This window comes from Syngnathus leptorhynchus, chromosome 1 (genome assembly GCF_054491065.1).
Source record: "Syngnathus leptorhynchus isolate UIUO chromosome 1, UIUO_Slep, whole genome shotgun sequence".
NCBI classification, from domain to species: domain Eukaryota; kingdom Metazoa; phylum Chordata; class Actinopteri; order Syngnathiformes; family Syngnathidae; genus Syngnathus; species Syngnathus leptorhynchus.
The window spans coordinates 7,044,052-7,069,650 of record NC_141195.1 but is presented as its reverse complement, the minus strand read 5'-3'; the positions used below and the strand labels follow the sequence as shown (position 1 = coordinate 7,069,650).

General features: G+C 40.5%; 4 protein-coding genes across 19 annotated transcripts in view; all 4 read right to left on the bottom strand.

Moving 5' to 3' along the window:
* The window catches only part of magi3a (membrane associated guanylate kinase, WW and PDZ domain containing 3a), a 58,205-nt gene extending 52,710 nt beyond the window's left edge, over positions 1–5,495 (bottom strand). Inside the window, exons 1-2 of one of the 3 annotated variants that reach the window (XM_085925475.1) lie at positions 4,805–5,495; positions 4,361–4,727 (exon numbers count right to left, since the gene is read on the bottom strand). In XM_085925475.1, coding sequence (XP_085781601.1) covers positions 4,361–4,667 — 307 coding nt within the window. In that variant the 5' untranslated portion in view covers positions 4,668–4,727; positions 4,805–5,495. Of the gene's footprint in view, positions 1–4,360 lie in introns of all 3 variants that reach the window. The other 2 variants (XM_085925467.1, XM_085925484.1) reach the window with 2 other exon arrangements.
* Positions 5,496–9,494: 3,999 nt separating this feature from the next.
* On the bottom strand, positions 9,495–16,770 carry tmem269 (transmembrane protein 269). 7 transcript variants are annotated; one of them, XM_085925546.1, is made up of 8 exons: positions 16,645–16,768; positions 16,140–16,186; positions 15,450–15,499; positions 12,680–12,827; positions 12,456–12,553; positions 10,902–11,045; positions 10,356–10,559; positions 9,501–9,941 (listed from the first exon to the last, which is right to left on the bottom strand). In XM_085925546.1, the coding sequence occupies exons 4-8, from the start codon at positions 12,718–12,720 to the stop codon at positions 9,832–9,834; spliced, it is 597 nt and encodes a 198-aa protein (XP_085781672.1). In that variant the 5' UTR covers positions 12,721–12,827; positions 15,450–15,499; positions 16,140–16,186; positions 16,645–16,768; the 3' UTR covers positions 9,501–9,831. The 7 variants fall into 7 exon arrangements, with proteins under 7 accessions (XP_085781649.1, XP_085781640.1, XP_085781632.1 ...); XM_085925535.1 differs by having other exon boundaries at positions 16,500–16,687; XM_085925523.1 differs by lacking the exon at positions 15,450–15,499 and having other exon boundaries at positions 9,495–9,941; positions 16,500–16,687.
* Positions 16,771–17,872: 1,102 nt separating this feature from the next.
* Positions 17,873–20,131, bottom strand: LOC147061640 (mucin-5AC-like). The gene is made up of 10 exons (XM_085923426.1): positions 20,086–20,131; positions 19,976–20,008; positions 19,741–19,912; positions 19,473–19,576; positions 19,220–19,391; positions 19,037–19,140; positions 18,645–18,828; positions 18,447–18,553; positions 18,176–18,350; positions 17,873–17,981 (listed from the first exon to the last, which is right to left on the bottom strand). The coding sequence occupies exons 1-10, from the start codon at positions 20,129–20,131 to the stop codon at positions 17,873–17,875; spliced, it is 1,206 nt and encodes a 401-aa protein (XP_085779552.1).
* Positions 20,132–22,049: 1,918 nt separating this feature from the next.
* hspg2 (heparan sulfate proteoglycan 2) overlaps positions 22,050–25,599 on the bottom strand; it is a 62,838-nt gene continuing 59,288 nt past the window's right edge. For all 8 annotated transcript variants that reach the window (XM_085906390.1, XM_085906398.1, XM_085906423.1 and 5 more), the window contains 4 exons: positions 25,311–25,381; positions 25,147–25,230; positions 24,897–25,000; positions 22,050–24,030 (listed from right to left, as the gene is read on the bottom strand). In XM_085906390.1, coding sequence (XP_085762516.1) covers positions 23,858–24,030; positions 24,897–25,000; positions 25,147–25,230; positions 25,311–25,381 — 432 coding nt within the window. In that variant the 3' untranslated portion in view covers positions 22,050–23,857. The remainder of the gene's footprint in view (positions 24,031–24,896; positions 25,001–25,146; positions 25,231–25,310; positions 25,382–25,599) is intronic.

Here is a 25,599-nt window from a genome sequence, read left to right as displayed (position 1 = left end):
AGAGCTGAATGACAATTTAGTTGCCGACCCCGACGAGCTCATTTTCACTCTTCCCGAATGAGACCTATAAATCATGTGCGAGTCAAATACACAAGTTACATGAAAAGGATCAGACGCTATGGCGGATAGGGATGAGATTGGTTCTGATGATCAATCACCTTCTAGTAAGACTGAGAAGCAAAACAAACCAAATTGGCCATACGTTCATGAATTCTAATGAGGCCACTCAGGAACCTCATTTCCAACAAGCATGAGTATACACTTTGCATTCATAATTATGCAGAGCTGTGCAGGCCTCCCAACAAGGCAATTGTAGCTTGGATTGGCTGTGTGATCAAAAAACGTTTGTTGCAATCTTTATATTCTTTCAACAAGTCATCATACCATGAATGGCATTATATATAGAGCCCCTAGATGGGATGGCATAAAACGTCAATCAATTTGCAAGTTTTTTTTTTTTTTACAGTATTTGTCATATAGCAAACGTGGCCTTTCCCCCAAAGCAATATGTTATTATTGTGGAGTTACTGAACCAAAATTTAGTTGACTCTGATCATAGCACCAGTGAGATGACAGCCAAGCATATTGTGGGCAGGTGTGTTTACACCTGAACGCTTTTGTTTTCACTTTGAGATTTGGCAAGAAACAGCAGTTGCGCTACATCACCACATGGCAGCAAAGCAAAGAATCACAAGGAGGTTTTAGAGCTCAGGAACGTGCTACCAATAGATATCAGAGCCACTACTTCAGTAGAAATATTCTTTGGTTAAACCTTGCCCTTTCCATCAACACAATGCCTATACAATTTAATATTACCAACTCATTGAGTTGGGTTTATAATGAATAGACAGAGTTCCGCCATGCCTACTTTACAGGGCGATTGATGAGGCGCAGACTGCAATGCTGGAAATAATTGTACAGCAAATAGCCATGACATGCAATTAATTGAAATGTTGTTGTTTTATCTTCTATCCATCTTAAAAATGTTCCCACAAGGGCCGGAGCTAGGGGGTGGCCACTTATTGAGCCCCATGTCTAAAAGTGAGTGAGTAAGAGGCACATCCCCGTGCAGCACTTCTTTAGAAAAATTAAAATACATCAAATAGTGTCGCTATTCCATTCATGTGGCGCAAGCAGCAGACTCATCTCAAAACACAAACATCATCATTTTGTCCCTATGTGTGACGCTTTTAAAAATAAAATCACGGAAAAACTCCAGATTTATTTTTATCTTTAACCTAAAGAGGCTTTCAGGGACAATTGAATTGAGATGAGCGCATGCTGTAACAATAAAATGTTGATTGATGATAAATGGCAGCATAATCGCCCCCCCCCCCCCCCCCCCCCCAGTTCTGAGATTAGTAATGATCTCCATCATCTCGTACGTGATTCTCCTGCAATCCTCGGTGTGCATCACTTCCCTCAAAGTAGGAATATTTTACACGGGAATCCTACCGCAGCAGCATTGCCGTTTTGCTTATTGTCTCTGCTGGTGACGGCCAGAAAACCAAGACACCAGATGGTCCCAAGTGGAAGTGCCGTGACTGCGCATCGGGAAGAATCTCACTTCAATCAGCTGTCAAGATTACCTGCTCGCCGCAGGGCTCTGCCCACATCTGCACCCGTCTATTGAATCATAGATCTTCATTTCCGTGACTTCTCTCGTCTGCCAATCTATGTTCCACAAAAAGGAGCAAGCCCTCACGCTGTCGCCTAGCTTCCACTCATTATGGGATGACAAGAAGACTAGAGGGAGGGGGAAAAAAAAAATCTATTTTATGCCCACCTTGTTCCGTTATTCCCTCACAACCGTCACAGCTTCATTTGATCGTTCCGTTACCTCAATTATCTTGGCTGGATATCATTTCAAAAGATTTGCACAACAACGACAAATGACACGAATCATTTACATATGTGTTTTTTTTACCTGATTTGGGCTCAAATTATGGCACAAAAACACATTGGAAGCACATTGTAATAACTTGAATCAAAATCAAATCTACTAACTTGAACAATCTTTGAATCTACGTTGGAACTTTTGGAGTAGTTAGCAAGTTTTCTCAAACATGCTTCTTAGGTTAGTTCTAGACTCTAAGTTGCTCGATGTGTAATGTGAGAACTGTTAGTAAATCCGCACACTAAATTGATAGCTTGCTCGACAGCAGCGACTTCAACAAGTCTAAACCGGAGGAAATTATGTCCATCTTTAAAGTTGTCACGTCCAAAAAAGTCTGGGGAAAAAAAAAAAAACACAAAAAAGTTCTGGATGCCATATTACAATAATAAACCAATCTTCAGATTAATGGTATTGAGAGACTCATGCTAAACTGCAATAATGACAATTAAGAAGAGAACAAAACGTCTAAAATTCAAAGAAAATGGAAAAATGAGGCGAGACCCGACTCACTGATAGCTACACGTGTTTGAAATAAACAATTTTTAAAAATTGCAACTAGGACAAGTCAAACATTTACAGAAAGCAGGACGAACACAACATGCTTTTTTTGTCCAATTCCACTTTTCCTGTACATGAGCAAAACATGCTGCGTAATTTATCCTCTCTCCCAACTTTACAACATTTCCTTCTCCACCAGGGTGCTATCATTTGAGCCACCTCATCTCGGCATCGGGCAGCCATAAATGAAAGATGAGGCTTGAATTAATCATGAGAAAAGAGACTGAGATATAAACACACAGTGGGGACGCACAGGGGAAACAGAGAAGCCCATATGAACTTGTCAAACTGGAGTTATATTGCTGATTAACCATCCCCTGTGAACACATTGTAAAAATACAAAATGACTTAAGTGTTCTCCTTTACTGAATCATCTATGGATGTGTATTTAGCGTAAGCCACTTAACGCAAGATGCTTCTGACTGCAGCATAGAGACAGACCGTGCAATGTTTGAGTACTTTCAGTGATGGAGTCAAGCATCAATTCAAAAAAACTCCTTTCCAACAATCAAAAAGCCTGAAGTATATGTTCAGACTCCAAAACAATGCGTTCAAAGCAGGTTATGTTGAACAGCCTCTGATGTCAGTCCTAAGTATCCTGAGACCATCCATCTGTGGTCCCTTCTCAAGGTTTCTCATTTTTCCCCTGGTAGGGGTTTTTGAGTTTTTCCTTGCCCTTTTGGGAGCCCAAGATCAGGGGATGCTTTGAGAATAATTGTCAATTGATTGTCTATCTGAAGCCCTTTGAGACTGCTTGTGATTTAGGGCTATACAAATAAACTTGACTTGACTTGACTTGACTTGAGACAACTTGTGGCAGGATTTGTAACATTACACCCCCCCAAAAAAATAACAGTTACATTGCGATGAAATCTTGCCATCTTCCCCAGATGAGACTTTAAAGAACCACTATCAACAGGTACGCGTGGATGTAAACACGGCAAAGCATGTGACTGTGGTTACGCCCTGAGGCACAAAGGAATGTCGGCCCAACGGGTTGGTTTGGATTTAGATTTGCCATTTGCACAACACAGAGCAGACAAATCAACCATTTACACATTCCTGTCGAGTGTCACAAGAGGCAGACGGCAACTATGGCCACATTTGTGAAATTGTGGCAGCTTGCTACTTTTTACAGACAGCGTTGCTAAAACTTTATCAAAATATCTTTCTGTATCGATACAATGGCCCCATGATTTCCGTACTGGGTAATTTGATCAGTGTGTCTGTCTGACAGATCTCCTTGTCTTTTCTCCGCCGTGTGTTGCAATGAAACAAAGTTGCCAAAGCAACACCACAGTGAGCGGGACTGATGTGACAAATAACTCACATGTACATCAACATACAACGCTCAGTCAGTCTGTTTCCATGAAAATTGAAATGTTGTGCAAGGATCACTTTTATTTTGGGTTTATATATATTTTTTTTTTATCCGCCTCTCCAGCAGAACATTATTGCCTCACCAGTCATGACTCTCACTGCACGTCACTGAAGATAACGGAATGAGACGCAGCTTGTATTTTTTTTTGGGGGGGGGGGATTAATGTTCTTTCAATTCATTTCAATAGGGAACGGAGTGTGGCACGGAACGAAATCAAACTCATACGTCAAGGTATAAACAGTGCCCGCGTGAGTGTTTCTCCACAACGCACGGAATCATCTCAATAGCAATGTTCGTGCATGGATGCAAAGAAGATTACAAAATGAGTTCAGACAAAGGTCGGGGAGCTGATGTGGCAGTGCTGCCAGATGTAGCCTCGCTCGCTCGCTCGCTCACACGCACGCGCGTGTTCGGGAGCGTACTGCAGCAAAAAAAAAAACTGATGCTGAAAACATGGAAGTGACCTTTAGCTTCCGAACTCACACACACGCACGCACACAAAAGGCAGGTTCGCGCGCACACACCTGGTTTGACTGTCTTCAGGCGGATGGGCTCTCGGAAGTGGCGGATGACAGCCAACGTGTCCCGGTGAGTGAGTCCGCTCACCGGAGTGCCGTTGACCTCCAGGAGCACGTCCCCGCTGCCAGGGAGTCTTCCGGCGTGACATACCATTGCCTCCGCTGCAATGTGGCCGAGATAGGGGAACTCCCCCTGCTCGGCGCCGCCACGCACTTCCACCACCGTGACCAGGTCGCCGGATCCCCCCCACGATACGGCGCACTCTTGGACTTTCGCCGACCAATGCTTCTTCTTTTTGAGCGTCTTGGACATTGTTGGATGCTCTTTTTTTTGCAGTCCGAACACGATCGTCCTTGAAAGCGGCTGGTGATGCTAAGACGCAGTGACGCACCGGGGAATCATTGCAGATTGTACAAGTCAAAAGTCATATTCCATAAGTGGTCTCTTACACATCGAAGGTGGTCAGTCGCCCCACTGGATCACTTGCGCATCACTTCTTTGCACACTCGCATGCGAAGCCAACCAGCTGCGTCAGTGTCGCATAGAGACGGAAAGTGTAGTTTCGGGTACTGGGGTGTCTCAACCCCACACCCCCTCCTTGTGCACTTACGAAATGCAACTGGGCCTTATCTTTTTTTTCCGGTTGAACTCCAATATAACCGTGCAAAGTGGACTTCGGGAGTTTTCCTCGTTTCAAACGCGATCCCCCCCCCCCCCAAAAAAAATCAGGAATTCGTCGGCCAAGTTGATGAAATTGCAGTCAAAACACCTTCGTCACACGGATCGCCGTATCAGCTGTTTGTTTCCCAGCTCGATCCAAACAGACTGGATATGCAACTTTACGCCGCGCACCTGTCCTTGTCTGGTGCCCTCCTCCTCCGCGGTGACATCAGCAACGCAGTCCTTGGAAACGGAAAAACATACCTGTCCCTCCTCTTAGACGAGGGAGAATTGCGCTCTTTTCTTTCCCAGGCTTTCATCCATATGTTCAACCCTAGGCGATTGCACGACTCCTCAACATGCACTGAACATTTTGCACGAAACAAAACATTCATGGGAACACGCACGGGCCATGATCCGATTATACTTCATAACTTTCCCCCCCCCCCCCCCCAGGCTTGTTCCGTGTAGCATTGTGATTAGAGGCTCTTCTGTCCAATCAGTAGTCAGGGGTGGGAGTTGAAGGCAAATGGTTCAACCAATGATTAGGAGCGGAAGGCGGGACTTTTGTGACTGACATTTAGGCGTTTCGTTACTCTGTGACAAACGAGGATAAGTTGCCGCGGGGAAATGTGTATTTGCGTTTTAGTAAAGACAGATAAAGTTGACACGTAATCGCTGAAGAATTGGCAAAGTGTTATCTGTGACCAATAGAGTCTTGCATGACGTGTTGCAATTTTATGCCATCAGTGTGACTAGAGTTTATGAGCGTTCTTTTTCTATGAAAGCCTGCCCTCTCGTGGATACAAGGGGATATTACAATCACTGTACTTCATTGATACATAATCAATGATGGAAAGTACTGAAATACAAATACATACGTTACTACTGATTGTGACTGATTTACCCGCCGTTTTTGAAAAAACAAACGGATTTTTTTTTGTTTTATTGGTCTCATATCCTGGGGATTTTATCAATTTACATGTATTGTTCATTGATCTGCTTTATTTTTTTTTGTAATTGGTTGAGTGGTTTACTATCTGTTCAGTACTTGAAACAAAATGTCATTTTTTTGCTTATACTTTCTACTGCTTGCTTTGTCAAAACAGGCTCGTTTTATTCTTTTTGGTAGGGTTTCAAACTAGGGTTAGAGTTTCAAAGATGGGTTTAGAACTAGGGTTAGGTTTTTAAAGTAGGCTTTAAGATGGTTACTTAGAGTTTCAATGTAGGTTTAGTGTTTCAAATTAGGGTTTATGTTGGTTAGTCTAATCCTGTCTAATAATCCCCATGGTTTTGTTTGCATGAATTCATGCTGTTTTAACTAATCTTTGTCCACTATGTGAGACAGCAAGTTTGCCCAGTGACAACTTATGACAAAAGAGTGACATTATCTGCTCAGGGTCACACAAGAGCTCAATTTATCCCACTGGCAATATTCATAACAAAATCTTACGTTTGCTGAGCTGCCATTCGTAACAACTACTTCTTATGTAGGTGCTCATTTCCTCTTCAAATCAACCCCATTCCATCTCTGTTACTATTTGTGCATTGTGACTGATGGCAGATCCCTGTGACCTTTAACAGATCAGTATAGAAAATGGATGTACAGATATTGCCTGAGTGCATTTGGTTACAGTTCACACATTACAATACATAAACGCGTTTCCCATTCCGTGAATTTGCTGGTACAGTGGTGCACTTTTCTGGCATTCAAATCAACTACTAGATTCTACAAGATTCTGCAGATTAATCACAATAGTCACCTGTTGTATTTGGGTACTTTCTTTTTAATAATGTTTTACAGTATCAGCCACTTTTGCAGATGGATTAAAACATGAGTTTGCAACAGTGTGACAACAGTACAACAAAAGCTATATCAATTAATAATCAGTCATTTCAAAGTTCTTGCTGATGAGTAACTCCAAATCTTCATGAATAAATGTGGTTATACTTGTATTTATAATCTGTACTAAATGCAATTTATTTTGTTTACAAGCATCTGTCTACATTTTAAACAATATATTGACCAACAGCAAACAATGTTGCATGGCAAAGTGCCATACGTATATTTTACTTTTCAAATATTGCCAGACAACATCCACATAAATCTAAATAATAAATATATTGTTAAGATTGTTAACGCAGTAGATTTTTGCCTTTTTTTTTTTATATCTATAAAGCCATCAACAAGACAGAACAGTGTGAGTAACCCAAGTCTCAACCTTTTGAGTGAGATCTTTTTTTTGTTTCAAAAGTTTTAAGAGAAAATTCAACACTAATGAAGTTGACTGAAGCCTTCCACAAAGCAATGTGAAGGATGAATTTTTAAACTTTGTGCATGAATAGTGTAGTGGAATGAAGTCAGGTAGCCTGTTGTTTTTTGTTGTTGTTTTTTTTTTGCATCAAGTTTCTGACCAGTTCACTCTCTCTTCAAATGTCACTCATGATAAAAACAAATACTGAATACTGTCCAGTTGAAGTCAGAGAGTGTGACATTCGGACAATCCAGTGTGGATTTACAATTCAAAATCCTCCTAAAACAGAGGCTACAAGAAATCAAGATTTTGCATGTCCCTAAATCACTGATGGCAGGGGAGAAAGCAATTCACTTCCAGTCAGACAAAAATAAAAACAGATGCGAGAATGTTGACATCTGACGTTTCAATTTTGAAAAAAACAAAACACATTTTCATATTAGTTAAAACTGCCATGACTTGACCGTTGAAAAATAAAACTCCCAAAAAAACATTTACTTTGTGTTACCTGCGTATGTTGGGCCCGTTATGAGTGCGCAAAAAATGCTCAAGTCACGCCTTCTTTCTCTAATTGGTTGTTTCACCTCGGGTGTGGTGGTTTATTACTAGTCACAACAGAGGCACCTGACTTAGATGCTATTTTTTTTTTCTGATTTTATTTTTTAGATTTTTTGCCATTTACTACTGTAATAAAGATAGCTTTGACGAATGTGATTTTTCTACTTTATGCGAACCATCTTGATGTGAATACTGTACACATCAAATACATTTTCTGAACCGCTTATCCTCACGAGGATCGCGGGCATGCTGGCTATACAGTGGCGCAAAAAAGTATTTAGTCAGCCACCAATTGTGCAAGTTCTACCACTTACACGATGAGATATGCCTGTATGCCTATGAGAGACAAAATAAAAAAAATCGGGAAAATCACATCGTCTGATTTTTAAGGAATTTATTTTACAAATTAGGGTGGAAAATAAGTATTTGGTCAATATCAAAAGCTCATATTAATACTTTATTATATACCCTTTGTTGGCAATGACAACAGGTCAAACATTTTCTGTAAGTCTTCGCAAGGTTTTCCATACACTGTTGCTAGTATTTTGGCACACTCCTCCATGCAGATCTCCTCTATAGCAGTGATGTTTAGGAGCTGTCGTTGGGCAACACGGACTTTCAACTCCCTCCAAAGATTTTCTATGGGGTTGAGATCTAGACACTGGCTAGGCCACTCCAAGACCTTGAAATGCTTCTTACGAAGCCACTCCTTTGTTGCCCGAGCGGTGTGTTTGGGATCATTGTCAAGCTGAAAGACCCCACCACGTTTCATCGTCGATGCTCTTGCTGATGGAAGGATGATTTCACTCATTCTTTCCTTTCACGGATCAGTCGTCCTGGTCCCCTTGCAGAAAATCTGCCCCAAAGCACGTTTCCACCCACATGCTTCACAGTAGGTATGGTGTTCTTTGGATGCAACTCTGCATTCTTTCTCCTCCATACATGACGAGTTGAGTTGTTACCAAAGAGTTCTATTTTGGTTTCATCAGACTATATGATATTCTCCCAATCTTCTTTTGGATCATCCAAATGCTGTCTAGCAAACTTCAGATGGGCCTGGACATGTACTGGACTTTAAGCAGGGGGACATGTCTGGCACTGCGGGATTTGAGTCCCTGGTGACGTAGTTACTGATGGTGGTCTTTGTTACTTTGGTCCCAGCTCTCTTCAGCTCATTTACTAGGTCCCCCTGTGTGTTTCTGGGATTTTTGTGCCCCGTTCTTGTGATCATTTTGACCCCACAGGATGAGATCTTGCGTGAAGCCCCAGATCGAGGGAGATTATCAATGGTCTTGTATGTCTTCCATTTTCTAATAACAGTTGATTTTTTTGCACCAAGGTGCTTGCCTATTGCAGATTTAGTCTTCCCTGGCTGGTGCAGGTCTACCTTTTTTTTTTTTCTGGTGTCCTTTGACAGCTTTTTGGTCTTGGCCATTGTGGCCCAGTGACAGCTCCAAAACATCACTGCTCTAGAAGAGATCTGCATGAAGAAATGAGCCAAAATACCAGCAAAAGTGTGTGGAAAACCTTTTGAAGACTTAGAGAAAACGTTTGATGTCTGTCATTGCCAACAAAGGGTATATAACAAAGTATTAATATGAACTTTTGTAAATAAATAAATTCCTTAAAAATCAGACAATGTGATTTTCCAGATTTTTTTTTTAAATTTTGTCTCTCATAGTTGAAGTGTATCTATGATGAAAATTACAGGCATCTCATCTCATAAGTGGGAGAACTTGCACAATTGGTGACTGACTAAATACTTTTTTGCCCCACTGTACGTCTAAAGTTCCAAAACTTTTCTTATTCACCTTGAGTAAAAAGCACAAGTTACTCCCATCAGAACACAGTTGTTCTCATCTGGATTCTCTCCCTACGAAGCATCACATCCAACAATTAAAGGTAAGTGGTAGTGCTAAATACTGCAGTGTTTGTGGGAAATGAGCTTCTTGGATCCTCCATAGCAGCTAGCAGCAGTCTGGAAGTGGCCAACATTCTCGCTTTTACACTTTACTGCTCCAAAGGGATGTTGGGAACAAAATATAGGAGATACACCACAGTAGATAGTACACACAAGGGAGGAGGAAGAACGAGCAGAACAACATGACCACTCCTAAATCGGGAAATGAAAGGCGGGTGGGGGGGAGGGAGATACAGAATTTAGTTAAGAGAGGATAGTTACGATCATACTCAAGAAAGGTATTAAGTGAATGTCAAATTGACGGAGCACAGATTGATACTACACGTTCTCCATATGTTAAATCCAATTTTTATATATTAAACAGAACAGTAATTAATTTACAAAATTGTGTGTAAAAACTCCCTCCTTACTATTATTGCACTATTTGGGGAGTTTTTTTCCTTTGTGACACGAGTATTCCATTTCTATATGGGGTTCTGTTTTCTTCTTTAATATCATGTGTAAAGATAATATTGATAGTATTATTGTATATCGTAGTATTGAACCGACATATGCTCAAAATCGTCACAATGCATCGAAAGGCCGCAGCGATGAGACAAAACGTACCTCCGGCATAGACAACTTTCTTCCAGGCTTGGGACTCCAACACTTGGTCGTGAGGGTAGAAGGTGTGACTACTAATCATGAAGGGGATCATGGCCACAGCGATGACTCGCAGCATGGTCGTGTTGTTGCCCGACAGCAGTGAGACGCTAGCTAGGACGCCTGAGGAGTAGATGCAGGGCAGTCCACGATACATGAATGGGATCCCTGCAGACCAAGAAGAGCAAGTCTCAAGTTTAGGGATTCGTAAACGTGGGAGAACTTCATCATCTTCATCTCTGCCAATTCAGCTCTCGGCCTGTTAGGATCTAGCATTTAAAGTATTCTACCCTTTCTATCTCTTCTCCCAGTTGCCTTCCTCCTTCACCCCTCTTATTCATGCGCATATATTCTGTGCGGATCATCTTTCTTGAACTTATTTCCACCTGCTGCACAATGCCACGTTGCATTGCAGTCTAATCTCATCTGTCAGGCTATCCATAACATCCGCAAAGAAGAAGAAATGAACATTTGCACTTGCTTTCCCTTCAGATATTACACATGACTCACCACTGGAGAAGAAACAGAGGCGAATAAAAACCGAGAGGACGTAACACATGCACAGGATGTTATCCAACAGGGCAGGTGTCCTCAGGAGCAGGGATGTGGCGATCCCAAATGTTGTGAAATCTGCAAAGTCATCCAACTTTGCACCTTGAGAGAAACAAAAGAGGGACACAAGTGAAGAGTAAACTGAAAGAAACAATTGTTGCTATTTCTTGAACAAAATGTTCTGCACGGTCATGTGCAATGTGGGAATTTCAGAGTCAGCGGCCATTCAGCAAACAACATTAACCCACGGGCTTTTATCTCTCAGGAGAAGCGAGTGTGCATTTAAGCAGACGAGGAAGAGGTGAGTCGGGGCCGCAGCTGGAATGAATGAGGTGGCATTCCCAAAGGCCAGGGTCAACCATTTTAGCAATTTCAAATATGCGCAGAAAACAAAGCGATGGGATAAGATGGACAATTGAGAGGCGATGCGGTGGAATTAGTCGACCTAATCACAAAGTTCATTTGACAAAATACGTGACGGGCAAAACAACATTCACCTGCAAAGTCATGCAGAAAAACACGGGAGACAAAAAGGACAATGGATGATGCACCTCGGAGCTATTTTGAGCTTTTGGTTATTGTGATTCGTGAGAGGTTGACTGAAGTGCTGAGCTTTTAAAATGAGAAAATTCAAAGTATTACATGTCCTATGTGAGGGAAAAGGTGTGAAGATTGCTGCCTAGATTCTCTCATTGTTTTAAATCAGTCATCCACGCCGGGTACACGTTCACGGGGTCGAGCAACCAAAAAATGTCAAATCTAGATTGTATCTTTCATTTTACGTGCTTCGGATGTGAAGTGCTCATGCAGGCTTGTTTAACCAGATTTTTTCCTGGAAGGCGAATGTAAAACTTTTTTTTTTCCAAGAGGTGGCTATGGCATGGCCAAAGGTATGTTTTTTTTTTTTGTTTTTTTTTTAAACAAATCCCCAAATTCTTCTGAAAATGTTGATAAAAGTGGAAAATATTTCCCAGAAAAAAATCTCAAAACACCCAAAATTTAAAAGTCAATTATTCAACCTATCTAAACAAATTTTGGGGGAGGCCAGTGGCCCCTCTTCTAGCTGCGCCACTGCTCTTCCACAAAAATGAACTGTCATTCAAAAACCATTCAGATGCCAGAATGAGCATGTTCACAAAAATGCTCATAAGGCAGAAATACACAACATTAATCTCACATTTGTCAAAGGTATGGACAAAGTGATGAACTTTCTTTCATTAAACCTGTCCTACATCACTCACATAACCAGAACTGTAAAGAACTTTCTGTTTAAACCTGGACTTGAATGCGCATTGCATTATTCAAAAGCAATAGGCATTCTTTCTCATTGCTCCTTTTGCATGAATGACATGGCAAAACAATCCAAATGATTCATCAGCTTAGTCTCCATTAGCAGGGAACTTTGTGTTTTGCCAAACTGAAAAGTCCAACAAAGCGCTGAGCAGAGAGCCTGGCCAATGCTCCATTTGAAGTTGATCTTTGGCAATCTATCGACATCAACACTCCACATACCCAGGGCGGAACAGGCGCCAAGTCGCCTGGCAACAGCTCCATCTGCCAAATCCAGCAGGTACCCGATCAGAATCAGCCAACATGCTGCGTGATGCTGCCTGAACAAAAGAGGGAGCAACATGCAAGAGGGTATTTGAATGTTCCAAAGGGTCCAGCAATTCATTCCATTATTATTACAAATGATCAATTATCATCTCCAAATTATTGGAGATGTGCCGACTCACCCATTAAGACTGCTGAGGATGGAGGCCATGCCCATGAGCATGTTGGCAACGGAGAGGGCGTTAGCAGCATTTCTACGAGCAAACTCCTTGATCTGTAGTCCCAAGGCTTGATCACTGACAAACAACTTGTTGGTGCACTGGAAGAGACCTGCCAGCATTTTACAGCAGCAGTTAGAAGCCATCTTGGTGAACGTGGAAGACTAAAGTTAAAACCGACTACGCCGGCTGACCTTAGTGCGTTTAAACCATTTCTCCCAGGCCGAGCCGAAGCTCAGCAGTGAAAAGTATGACTTTTTTTTTTCTACTAGAAAATAAATGTCACGCTGTATAAAACCGACTTTTCTGTCTAATACAAAAGAAGCATCACTTTAGATGTGTGTTTATTGGATGGACACTGACCGTACAGTATGCGTCCATTTTGGAATCACTAAAACTATTCTTTTTTAACAAATGTGCAGTCAAACATAATCAAGGGGCTCGCCCAAAAGTGTATCATGCACACGCCAATGAACAAAAAAGTTGTTTGATTTTACACCAAACATGTACCGTAATTTTCGGACTATAAGTCGCTCCGGAGTATAAGTCGCACCAGGCATAAAATGCACAATAAAGTGAAAAAAACCCATATATAAATAAGTCGCACCGGAGTATAAGTCGCACTTTTGGGGCAAATTTATTTGTCAAAATCCAACACCAAAAACAGACATGAACCAGCAACAACAGGCTAAACGATACGGTATCCTACCGTGACATATACACAAACCAGGAGCTGAGAACGGGCCTGACGTAACATTCAGAGTTATTCAAGTAAGTATTACATAAATAATATGTTTATCAAACCATCTGTGTCACTCCAATTCATTAAATCCATCAATCTTGTTTTTTGTAAACAATGCCGCGTATGCGCCGCATATGTTGACGTCGGACCCGTTGTAAATTGCATTTCTAATTATTCCACAGATCCATATAACGATATATAAAGTATATTTCAAATACCTATTATATCACAACAATATTATCAAACCATCTGTGTCACTCCAAATCATTAAATCCATCGATCAAATTCCTCGTTCTTTATGTCAACAACGCCGCGCGTGCGCTGCAGAGATCTAGTTTATAACTATATTGTAGCGTTAACAAAGTACCAGGAAAGACGTGGATTTGGTAAACGGCTCTTTATTTACCAAAACAAGAGTTCAACGAGCTAACAACTACTGAACTTCCAGCCACGAAGGTGGAAGAGAGCTCCATAAAATAGGACCGGGCGTGCGTAAAAGCCATGTCTGAGCCCCATCCACCGTCCCCGGACAGCCACCCGGCCAAGCACCGGCCCCCGACTTCCATCCACGGAGGTGAAAGAAAGCTCCGTAGAGTATGACCGGGCGTGCGTAAAAGCCATAATAGTTTTTTAAACCTTCTGTGTCACTCCAAATCATTAAATCCTTCAAACTCTTCGTCCTCCATGTCACTTACAAACAAAGCCGCTAATGATGCCGGTAGTACGTGGGGCCCTTCGTCATCTTCGTCATCCTGTGATCAAATCCTTTGTCCTTTATGTAAACAACCGCCGTGCGGCACGGGTGATGTCACTTGCAGTTCAAATGACAGTAATCCCTTGCTACATCGTGGTTCGTTTATCGCGGTTTCACTACATCGCAGATATTTTAATTTTGAACATTTGTGAAAAAAATCACATATAAGTCGCCCCCCCACCCAAACTATGACAAAAACCGCGACTTATAGTCCGAACATTACGGTAGGTTGCACATGATTAACACATGGGAAACAAACTTATATTTTTCGAATAGAGTTTTGAATATGGGAATATGATGTTAATTTAGCTCATTTTAATCATGTGCAACTGTAGCATGATCAAATCCATTCCAAACGTATCCTCACAAAGGTTGTGAAAGCCTAAACCACCTGTTTTTGGGCGAGAGGCTTGGTACACTTTGAACTGGTCACCGGCCAATTGCAGGGCACAAACAGACAAACAACCATCCACACCTATGGACGATTTAGAGTCTTCAATCTGGATATGGGAGGAAACCTGAGCATCGGGAGAAAACCCAAACAAGCACGGGGAGAACATGCAAACTCCACACAGAGCCCGGATTTGAACCCACGACCTGTGCGACGTGAGGTGAATGTGCTAACTGTCCACCGTGCTGACATTTAAACAAATTCTGTGCTTTTTTTTTTAGCACACCCACACACACGCATGCACGCGTGCACACACACACACGAACATTGAGGTAACTACATTTAGGTAGCGACAGTGACAGTGTAAATTGCAACAACTGTATTGACACATACCAGACGTGAGATCAATTTGTCTGCTCGCGCCAATCAAAAGTGGTGACCTAGGACAATGTGGCAGTAGCTAATGGATTCAGTCTATTGACAAATGCGTGTGAAGCATCGATTTTAAAGTAGAAAAAGCTTTCCTGCGTCGGTTCAGTGTCTAATATGTCTGCTTTTTAGCTTAATTTTGAAGTCGTGTTACAATGACACAAAAGTTGGTATTACTGGTTATAATAACAGCTCATCAACATTAAGTCAGCCAGATGGAACAAAAGCTCACACCAGTTGACACTGGCCAAAAAAACTATCTTTGCCCCATGAATAAATGTTCTTAATTGATTTTTTTTTTAAACCGCTTTCTCTCATGTCATGGTACCATCCAAGACAGTGTGCTCAGATCATGACTTCAAAAGTTACAATATAGATTTAAATGTTGCATTATAGCAACCCGTATATCAAGTTTCACCCTGAATTTCGTGTGATTCCAAAGGCGGGGCAGTTCAAGAGACTCTTCATCTGAAAGAAAACAGTGAATGAGACAAGAGCACACAGCCAAAGAAATACTTTTTAACTGACAGCATGCTTTTAACTTTACTGGATTGAATTTTGGGATAACAATTTCACATTTTGAATTACACTCAAAATAAATTCGGGCACAGACTCCAAAGAGACTCAGCCAATTTTGTCTCCACATCTGAAGTGCTGCGTAATGAGTGCAAATCGCCCCATGTTGCATAACCCTACTACGTTACCTAGTAACACATTAAAGAGAGAGAGAGAGAGAGAGAGAGAGAGAGAGAGAGAGAGAGAGAGAGAGAGAGAGAGAGAGAGAGAGAGAGAGAGAGAGAGAGAGAGAGAGAGAGAGAGAGAGAGAGAGAGAGAGAGAGACGTGGGCGGGGGGGTGCAAAAAACAACAACAGGAATAATAGTAATCATAATAATTTAAAAAACAGAAACCATTACATAAGATTTACTGCAGCTAATACAACGGCAACACGCAAAGGAAGGCTATACAATTCACGGATTACATCACAAATACATGCAGATTTAATAACACCCATCCCATTTTATTCAATTTAACCAAAACAAATTCCCAGATTGGCTAGACGAGAGCACACTAATCCAGATTAGATTTATGAATAATCACTGGACCTACCGGAGGATGGTGTCAACAGGATCATGACTTTCCCCGAATCACAGCAGCTGAAAGACAATGTGACAAATAATAATAATAATAATAAAATGGCACCAAGTATTCGACTTTTTTTGCTGGACCCAAACTGTTATTACCATCTGTCTGAATAGCCACTGCATCATTTCAACGCTTCTCCAAATATTTGACACTCGCTGTAGCAGCGCTGCATCAGAGCCAACCATTTTACAATTCCTCTCATGTGTACATGTCCAAATATAAATCATGTAAGGGGCGCGATTGCATCACATGCAATAAAATCCCCTTTCACTTAAGAAATGACATTTTGCCTGAATGTGAGATGATCATTTTTTAGCACCTTACCTGGAATGGATGCCACGGAGTAGAGAAAGTAGCCACACAAATTAAGGAAATGTGCGTTCTTTCTATAGATATACCGTCAGCTTACTATTTTTTCTTCTAAGGTTGAAACTTTTTATTCTGTCAGCGGCAAAAGCAGCACGTTTACCTGTCAACGTTGCAGAAGCGTCACCTACGCAGCCTTTTAAAGACCAAGGCGCAAAAAGCTGGAATATTCCACCGGAAATGACGCATTCGGGGCTTCTATTCGTTTCCATCATGCTGCTCTGTCCTCGGATGATCAGCGCTCGCGGACAGAGCGTGCAAGAATGTGTGTGGAGCAGGACAAGTGCAAAATGGAATGTCACAGGTTATAAAAGAAGAAGAAATACTGTGGTGGCACTTAAGATAATTCACGTGCAAAAATCTAACAGGTTATAATGAACTGGAAATCAATGCAGTGTTTGTATTCGCATGAATCCACATTTTTACATTTACGTGCCTTAATAATAAAACGTCTCTGATGTGCTCAGCTCATTCCGCCCTATACTTAAAAGACACATAAGTGGGAATTGTTACCATGGCAGCTGTAGTAGGAAGTGACGGACGTCTCTTTTTCAAAAAGCACATCCAAATTGTAAAGTGCGCACGATAGTGTAAAAGCATGAATTGTGTTTTTCACTTAATAAATCAACCAGAAGATCTGTTTATGAAATGTATGCAGCAAATACATCGCCAAACTGAAATACTGCCCACGTTCACAGGAATAAAGACGTAAAGTCAACATTCTTTCAAACGGCACAATGTGCTTTTATGTTTGCTGTGAATGATCAATATTCTAATAAACAATTGATCCACTCACATTTGCGCATCCATGCAGAGGTGACTTGGGATTTCTTTTTTTTTTTTTTGCCACAATATCGATAAAACATGAACACAGACTGCTCATTTGTGGCCATGAAATTTATACAATGTGTGCACAAAATACTAATTTGTGGGAAAATTCCTTTCTTGCAGTATACCATAGTGTCATGGCAACGCAATATTAATAATGTCCACTAGATGTCGCTAGATAGTCACACGCACACGCAAAACAGCTTGTCATAAGAACAATGTTTGATTAAATAGATTTAATTTATACCGAATAAAAAAAACATTCTCCCATTCAACGTGTAAGACATTTTCAAATTGAAAGTGTGCTTTAGCTTTTTCACAGATTCCAGAGTTCCAGAAAGCCCCCATTCTCAGTGAATCACATCAATTTGCTAAAACTGCCTTGCATTGCAGACACATTAAATATTATTGTTTGTACTAGTGACACAATATAAAGAATCCCAAAACAATAATTAGTGAGAGCTGATGACGTCCTTATGCCTGAAAAATATAAGACTGCTCGTTCAGGCCCAGAAGTCTGGTGGGCAGGTGAATCTGACCTTATAATCTTCACATTGTTTCTCACCAGGCTGATCCTCATTTACACATGCAAAGCCTTGAGTAGCATCATACCTGTAAAAAAATAAATAAACCAAAAAAACCCTGTAATAATTGTAGACAAGCAAGAACAAGTTCGGTTGAAAATTGCAATTGTACTCATTTGACTTTTCACCTCAGCTATATTAGATTCTTGCACATCTCTTAAAGTTACAAATTTATTTCGGGTAGCATAAAGATGAGTTTTTGTCATTGTTTGGTCTGCTCACATTTGAAATACATCACCAGTCTTGTGTGCTGGGATGCCAGATACTGTCATCGCCTCCACTGCTAAAGGTTGAGCGCAGATGACTTCAGCAGTGTTCAGCCTCTGCACCTTGACAAGAGTCTCGTAATCACCACCATTGGTGGGATTATCTAGGTCGAACCAAACGGTCCTGCAACCTGTCAATACAAAAAAAAATATTTATAAAGTGTTATTTTTTTTCATATTTGAATCTTGGGTGATAAAAAACAAACTAGATACAAGAAAGAACTTACGCCGACAGAAATCTGAGGGACATGTCAGCAATACTTCATAATCCTCACATTGTTTACTACTCTTTTGATTCTCATTGATGCAGGCAAAGCCAAAAGTAACATCATAGCTAGAATTGGGGGGAAAAAAAGAAAATGTGAGTCAAACTAGCACTACGTTTTTTGAATTTTTTTTTTTTTAAATTCTAATAAAGGACTCACGAGAGAAAGATGTCCCCAGTATGTTCAGAAGGCAAGCCGCTTTTTGTCCTGGCCTCTATCTGGATTGGATTTTTGCAGACCTGACCCGGGTAAGTCTTCATCAGTTGATACAAGGACTCCACATCGCCCTCGTCTGATTGGTCATCATCGCTACTGAGCCATCGTGTACGGCACTCATGTGACGCTGAGACATGAATCGATAGTGAGCATGAAGCTCATGAGTAGAACATGAAATTCAAACTATGTTGCTGACATAACAAACTTCTATTATTAATTCCTAACTTCATTCCAGTATTACAAATTGTCAAATTGGTCAAAATGTATTTTTTGATGTGACATATTTTGAGGCAGTTTATCTTCATTTTTTTGTGTGTAGAAGAAGCATGACCTACCTTGACAAAATTCTTTGGGACATGTAAATCTGACCTTGTAGTCTTCACAGCTCTTGTCAGCCTGATCTGCATTCAAACAAGCGAATCCATACATAGCGTCTAGGCTGTAAATAAAAAAGATGGCGTGAATCAAGGGATGTGCCTCTAACGTCCTTATGCTGCATCCTCTGACAATTATCTCACTTTAAAAATATCTCTGGTGGACTGGAGGCAGAGTCTGCAGAAACGGTTTGGGCTTGGATGGCTATTGGCTGGGGGCAGATCTCGCCGGGAAACTTGTGGAGGAGGTCACTCAGGAGCTCAAAATCTCCATGCCCTTCAGGGTCGTCCAGGTCAAACCATTTTGTCTGGCACTCTGTGGGAATTAGAACCAGAAAAACCCATCAAATGGAAGAATTACTTGTGCTTTACTTACTTTATTTTCTTCTTTACTAACCTGAACAGAACTCTCCGGAACAGGTGAATTTGACCTTATAATCCTCACATGGACTCCATGATTGCTCACTGTTGAGGCACAAAAGGCCCTCGACTGCATTGTGGCTGAAAACAACATAATCAAATCAGAGAGGAAGTGCAGTATTCTTTTATTTGATTTTATTCGAATGATTGTAATTTGGGAGTTTTGAACCGTACTGAATCAGTAACTTGATCATTTTGAGTTTCATGTGGCCAATTCCCAAAAGGACATATAAAAATGGTCATACGTGTGGAAGATGTTCCTTGTGTGGTCAGACTTTATCCCAGAAACTGTCTGAGCCTCCATGTCCACTGGATCCGAGCAGATCCTGAGTCCATGTTTCCTTTTCAAATCAGCCAAGAGCTCCGAGTCACCTTCTCTTGAAACATCTCCATTGTCAAACCAGGTGGTCTGACACGCTGTGGGAAACAAACCACTTAGTATTTTTTGACTTAAACTCACAATATGAATGCAGTACTTACTTTCAAGTGCATGAATGACAGATAAATGCAGGTCTGGAGGGAGAGAAGAGTCGCACATGAATTGAAATTTATTGTATACATCAATTTAAAATAATCTTTCATTTTGTTACCTGAGAGAAAGAAACCAATTGCAATACTCTGAAAACAAAACAACATTAAACATTACGTTAATGTTAAAAGTGAATAGAATCAATATAAGGAAGAGGAGGGTAAAAAAATAAAATAAAATCAAGTTACCTGAAAAAAAATCATGACCGTGTGCTTGCTGGATTTCAGGAGGGAAAGAATATTAAATTATGAATAAATTGTCATGAAATAAAGAAAAATGTTTTACCTACATGCTTCAGATGCCAATGAGGAACTGGATGTAACGTTCATGATTGCGTCCTCTAGATTCCTCATCTGACCAATGGATTTAGTCCTGTGGGATTATGTGGAGGGTGGGTGGTGTTTTTTTTTTTTCTCCTCTCTCTCTGTACTTGCCACAAAGGTTGACTCCCGCTTCAGGAATAAAAACAACACTCACACCACTGTTGTTGGTGGGCTTGGTTTACATTCTGTCTTTCTAAGCCACTCATATAGGTGATTGGATTTAAGTGGATATAAGAGGGAAATGAACGAATGAATGAATGAATGAATGGATGAATGAATGAATGAATGAATGAATGAATTGTTCTAATAAAATCCTACATGTTCAAATTCACGCAAATTAATATTTCATAATTTTGTTCTATTTTTCTACTGTTTGAGATTAAACAGTTCTATGAATGAAAACCTGAGAATTCTAATATATTAAGAACTTTTTGGACCGAAGAAACCAGTAGTGACAGCTACTCCAGGCACTCGAGGGATGCCGTGAGGGCCTTTCTACCCCTCCTCTGAAATATCCTTGGACCTCCCCCGGGTTTTCCTAAATTCGGTCAACTTTGGAATTTACATGACGTGCTATTTCCAGCGCGGAAACAATATCTTACTTGGAGAACTTAATGGGGTAACAATTGAGGCACGTACATACCCTGCAGTGCAGCACATTTAAAAATGGATGTAAAATGAGTCGGATAAGCCCTGACAGCCAAATGTGCCACGACGCAGCCTCAGGGAGGGATGCGATCTAAAGAAATACAACACCTTATCTCAACATGACAGGGACTAATGGCTGAAGTGTGATTGACCCTCAAGCGGGGAATGTCTTGATTTCCTATTGCTTTAGGATTATAATTAATCACAATATATCAGGTCACAAAGGCTTGAGGCACCACCCAGTATTCAAGTGTGCCAAAGAATGGTCTGGATATAATATGAACACGGTTGTGCTGCCTTAGTAGAGTTCTGTAAAATTCTTTGTTGTGGAATGTAGTAAAAACAACTTTGACAACAGCAACACCTAAAATGTCATCACAGTTTGTTGCCTTGAAAGTTTGAGTTCATCCAACTTTTTTTCTTTGAACATTATAGAAAGAACATTTGGCCACGTTCGATGCAGGCTACTGTTCCATCATCATGCCGTACCATAAAAATCCAGAATCATCCTCAATCAGCAAATTAGCATTTCGAAGGATGGTCGGCAAGATAGTCATACTCTTGAGATGTTATCTTGGGTTAGAAAACAAAACCCCTCAAAAGCTTTGTTTCTCTTATTGCCACGTGGTAACAAGTTGTTGCCATGGATTTTGGTCCCTGTAATTCTCTTCTGTAAGTGGTTCTTGATCATGATATTATTCTTGAAAATCTTTTCTGTTGTTATTCTTAATTGTACGTCACTTACGTGTCATGTTGCACTATAGGCAGCATGCAGTCTGGCTTCCTTATTTGAAAGGTGATCCTACGGTTGTTCAATGTTTGTCACTATTAACAATGCAAGACAATGATGTGTGTCGAGTGAACTGAATTGGGTGTAACCTGCAATCTAACCCTGAATCACATTTCCTAGTATGCCTGGGGATAATATTTCCACTGTCCCAGTATCACTGGAACTTGACCTACATCATTCGGGAGCAAATATGGGGTGTCGACAGAATCCGATCAAGGAAAAATACTGTAGCACCATCCAGGTGACAAAAATAAGACAATGATATTAGAAATAGCACATGAATTTGGTTTTTATTTAAGAAACACAAAGGGTAGGGGCATATCGCTTCAATACTGGGTCATCAAGGTGTACTGTCTGTAAAATGTTATCAATTGAGCCAAGACATAAAATGTAAAAAAAAATTAAACCTTCAAGACTAAAAGTGCACCTTTCATAATGAGAGCAATCCAATGACGGGTTCAAAAACTAAACACATCTGGCTTGACAACGTTTTCATTTAGCAACAGTGTTCATATGAAAATCCAGTTTCAGAACTTAGCTTTAAAGCATCCTAAACTGGACCACAGCCTGGACTCCATCCCCATATCACATATTCACATTCAAAAAAGACATGGTGTCACTTTGTTGCAATTTTAAACCAAAGTGTAGCCTGATGTTAAAAAAGAACTTTTATGAGAGGAAATTGGGCAACCTTGAGGGAGAGATACAAGCAAAATGTGATAACCAGAGGAAGAATACAAAAACAGTGCTCTATAATTGCAGAGGGAAAGAAGGCAAAGAATAAATATAAATGAAGCAATGCTGTATGTTAGCATTGCTTCATTTATATTTATTCTTATCTCAGATGAACAATTTAAGCAAAAAAAAAAAGAAAGAAAGAAAATTGTGCTGTGTTTATGAGGACCACAGCAACCCCAAAGAACATACTGACATTTGGTACTGAAGGGACGCCTAAAAAAAAAAATCACACATTTTACCCAAGCATCATGAAAATAAACATTTCAAGGCACCTCTGGGCTAACGAGCACTTCCTGTTGAGCTACCCGAGTGGCTTTCGAAACTACATAAAAAATATGAAACTCCATTTTTGAGATCTACTCAATCAAACAAGGCTGTGGTGCCAACACATACAATAATTTTGCTGTGAAATCAAAGAGCACACATTTGAGTAAATACAATCTAAGCCATTGTTGTTATTATGAACCTTTTTAACAAAGAAGAATAGGCACATGCAGCAGACTTCGGCTATCTTGTGTCAGCGAACTTTATTTTACTTGATGGTAGCCATCACCACATATTGTTGAATTAAAAAAAAAAAAATTCTGAATTTGATTAACCTTTAAAAAAAAATGTAACCACATGACTATTGCATACACTATTTCCTAGTGTCTGGCATTGTTTAGCACCAAGTCATCTTTTTCGTGTAAAAAACGAACTAAAACAGACACCGAAACCTCAAATGCTCCAAAGGTAATGGAAAAACGTGATCATTTTTTGTTCTTGTTGTCAATGACCTGAGTTGTGTACTGCATGCGGCTGTGTGCTCCGAGCGTGTGCCCCCGTACCCATAGCAAAACAAACGCACTCACGCCAAACACAAATGACAAAAGAAAGTCTTGGACATCATCAAGTCATAGTAGTATATTGGTGAAAACCTCTGGATAAAGCAGTGTTAAATGCCAGAACAACTTCTAGGAAGTGCAGTTACGGTTAGTTTGCAAGTCCCCCCCCTCCCCACAATTATAATATATATTCATATGCATATAAATAAAGATTCAGTGCTGCAAAAACCTCTTCAACTCCATAGGATCTGATTTCTCATGGCTAAAACTACTGCTCAAATTATGTAAACTGCATCCTTCCAGAATTAAAAAAAGAAACCGAGGAAGAGGTTGTTAATGTTTTTTTTTCTGATTTGTTTTGGTTTCCACATCTGATTTTTGGTAGCAGCTAAGCACCAAGTTTGTGGAAGTGTGTCCGTCTCTTTGTTTGAGTGCGTAAATAAAAAATCACTCTACAGTCTGTGTACTGTATGTCAGTATTTGGGAGTTTGTCTTTGTGGTGTGTGCGGTCTATGACGTGCACGGCCGCACGTTGACACTGTGAGCTGCGTGGGTTTGCAGGTCGATGGTCCGGGCCTGCTCATCTTCTGGCCGGCCATTTATCAGGGACAGGTTCCTCACGCACCCTGTCATTCCAGAGGAAAACTTCCCTGCTGTCATGGCTGCCATGTTTGGAGCTCCGCCTGTCACACAGCCAAGACAGAATCAGCCTTGAATGTCTGCTTTGAACCAATCGGCATGTGTAACATCACTTGTCGGAAGTATGGTAAACCCTCCTGCATTATATATTTCTTTATTTATTGTGTGTGGGGCGGGGATTTTGTTGTATATTTAAGGATGTAATTACTCTTTCAGCCACTTAGTGGTGGCACAGAATTGTTCTTTGAAAGAAGCTGAACAAAAAAAAGTGTCAGCCTTATTTTTTACTGAAAAGATTAGAAGATAGGCCCACTTACAGCTGAAGTCAAAGGGGTAGCCTTTTTACGTTGCCATTGGTACTGATAAACTTTGATTATTTATTTGCTGAAAACACTGCTTTTCCATATTAAGTGTTTTTGAATGTGTTTGTATTATTTTAAAGTGCATTTAAAGAAAATAAGTGCCACGAATGCTATAGTAACACACTTAGGGAGCATTTGAATCTATATTTATTCATTTATTGTGGTGGTGTGGTCTCGAACAGGGGTGTCACACTCATTTTTTTCGCAGGCCGCATTGTAGGCATAGCCTCTTTGGGAGGGCCATTATGACTGTCAACCCAAATAAATGTATGAGCACCTCATATTATATACAGTAAAAGCTACAAAGCAAACTGACAAATAACTCGTTTTCAAATCAGATGAGTAAAAACTGGTCAAATATATATATAAAAAAATATATTATTAAACGTGAAGACAATTTGCAATTCCAGTAATGACACACAAATTCGATGCACAATTTGTCTTCGCGGGCCACATAAAATGATGTGGCGGGCCGTATCTGGCTCCCTGGCCTCGAGTTTGATACCTGTGGTCTAGAACAAGCTCATTATGAAGGGCCGTCCACTCACCAAGGTAAAGAGGTCCTTTTGTATTGACCATGATGCTTTTTCCCTTTGACTGCCCATGGAGCGCAGCGTCTCCATCAATTTGGATGTAACCATCTTTTCCAGCCCTGCAATGGAAGGGAAACCAACAAAACTTGTATTGTCACCTTCTCACAGATTCAATTTGTTTGTAATTCAATTTTTATGTAGCGTTATACATTTCGCTCAACGTTAGTTTGTTGTACATGCTGATGCCAAAAGAAATGGAATCTACCTGACTGCTTTGACTTTGTGCCATTCCCCATTATTGATGGACTGTCGTGACATGATCTCTGCTTCTCCACTGCCCAACTGGTAACTGGAGATCAATAAAACATCTTTTAGACTTCAAGTGACGGCAATAGAATGAAGTATATTTACAAAACTGCAAGGTCCAACCTGAAAATAAGATGTCCGTTGCGAATCCCAAGAGTGATAAAGTCCTTGCCTCTGCCGTGTTCCCCATGTTCCTGTAGGTCAAATTGTTTACTTTAGTGTTGTAAGCAATGATGAAAACAAGCGGAGAACTTTGAGAGTTTTTATGATAGCATACATTAGCAACATTAACCTTTCATACAAATGTTTTTATTCACGTCATCATCATTGGTGACATGCAAAAATGGCTGTAACCTTCCAAGCCACATAGCGATGTGTACATATTAGTATGAAAACAGCCAATGTTGTCGAC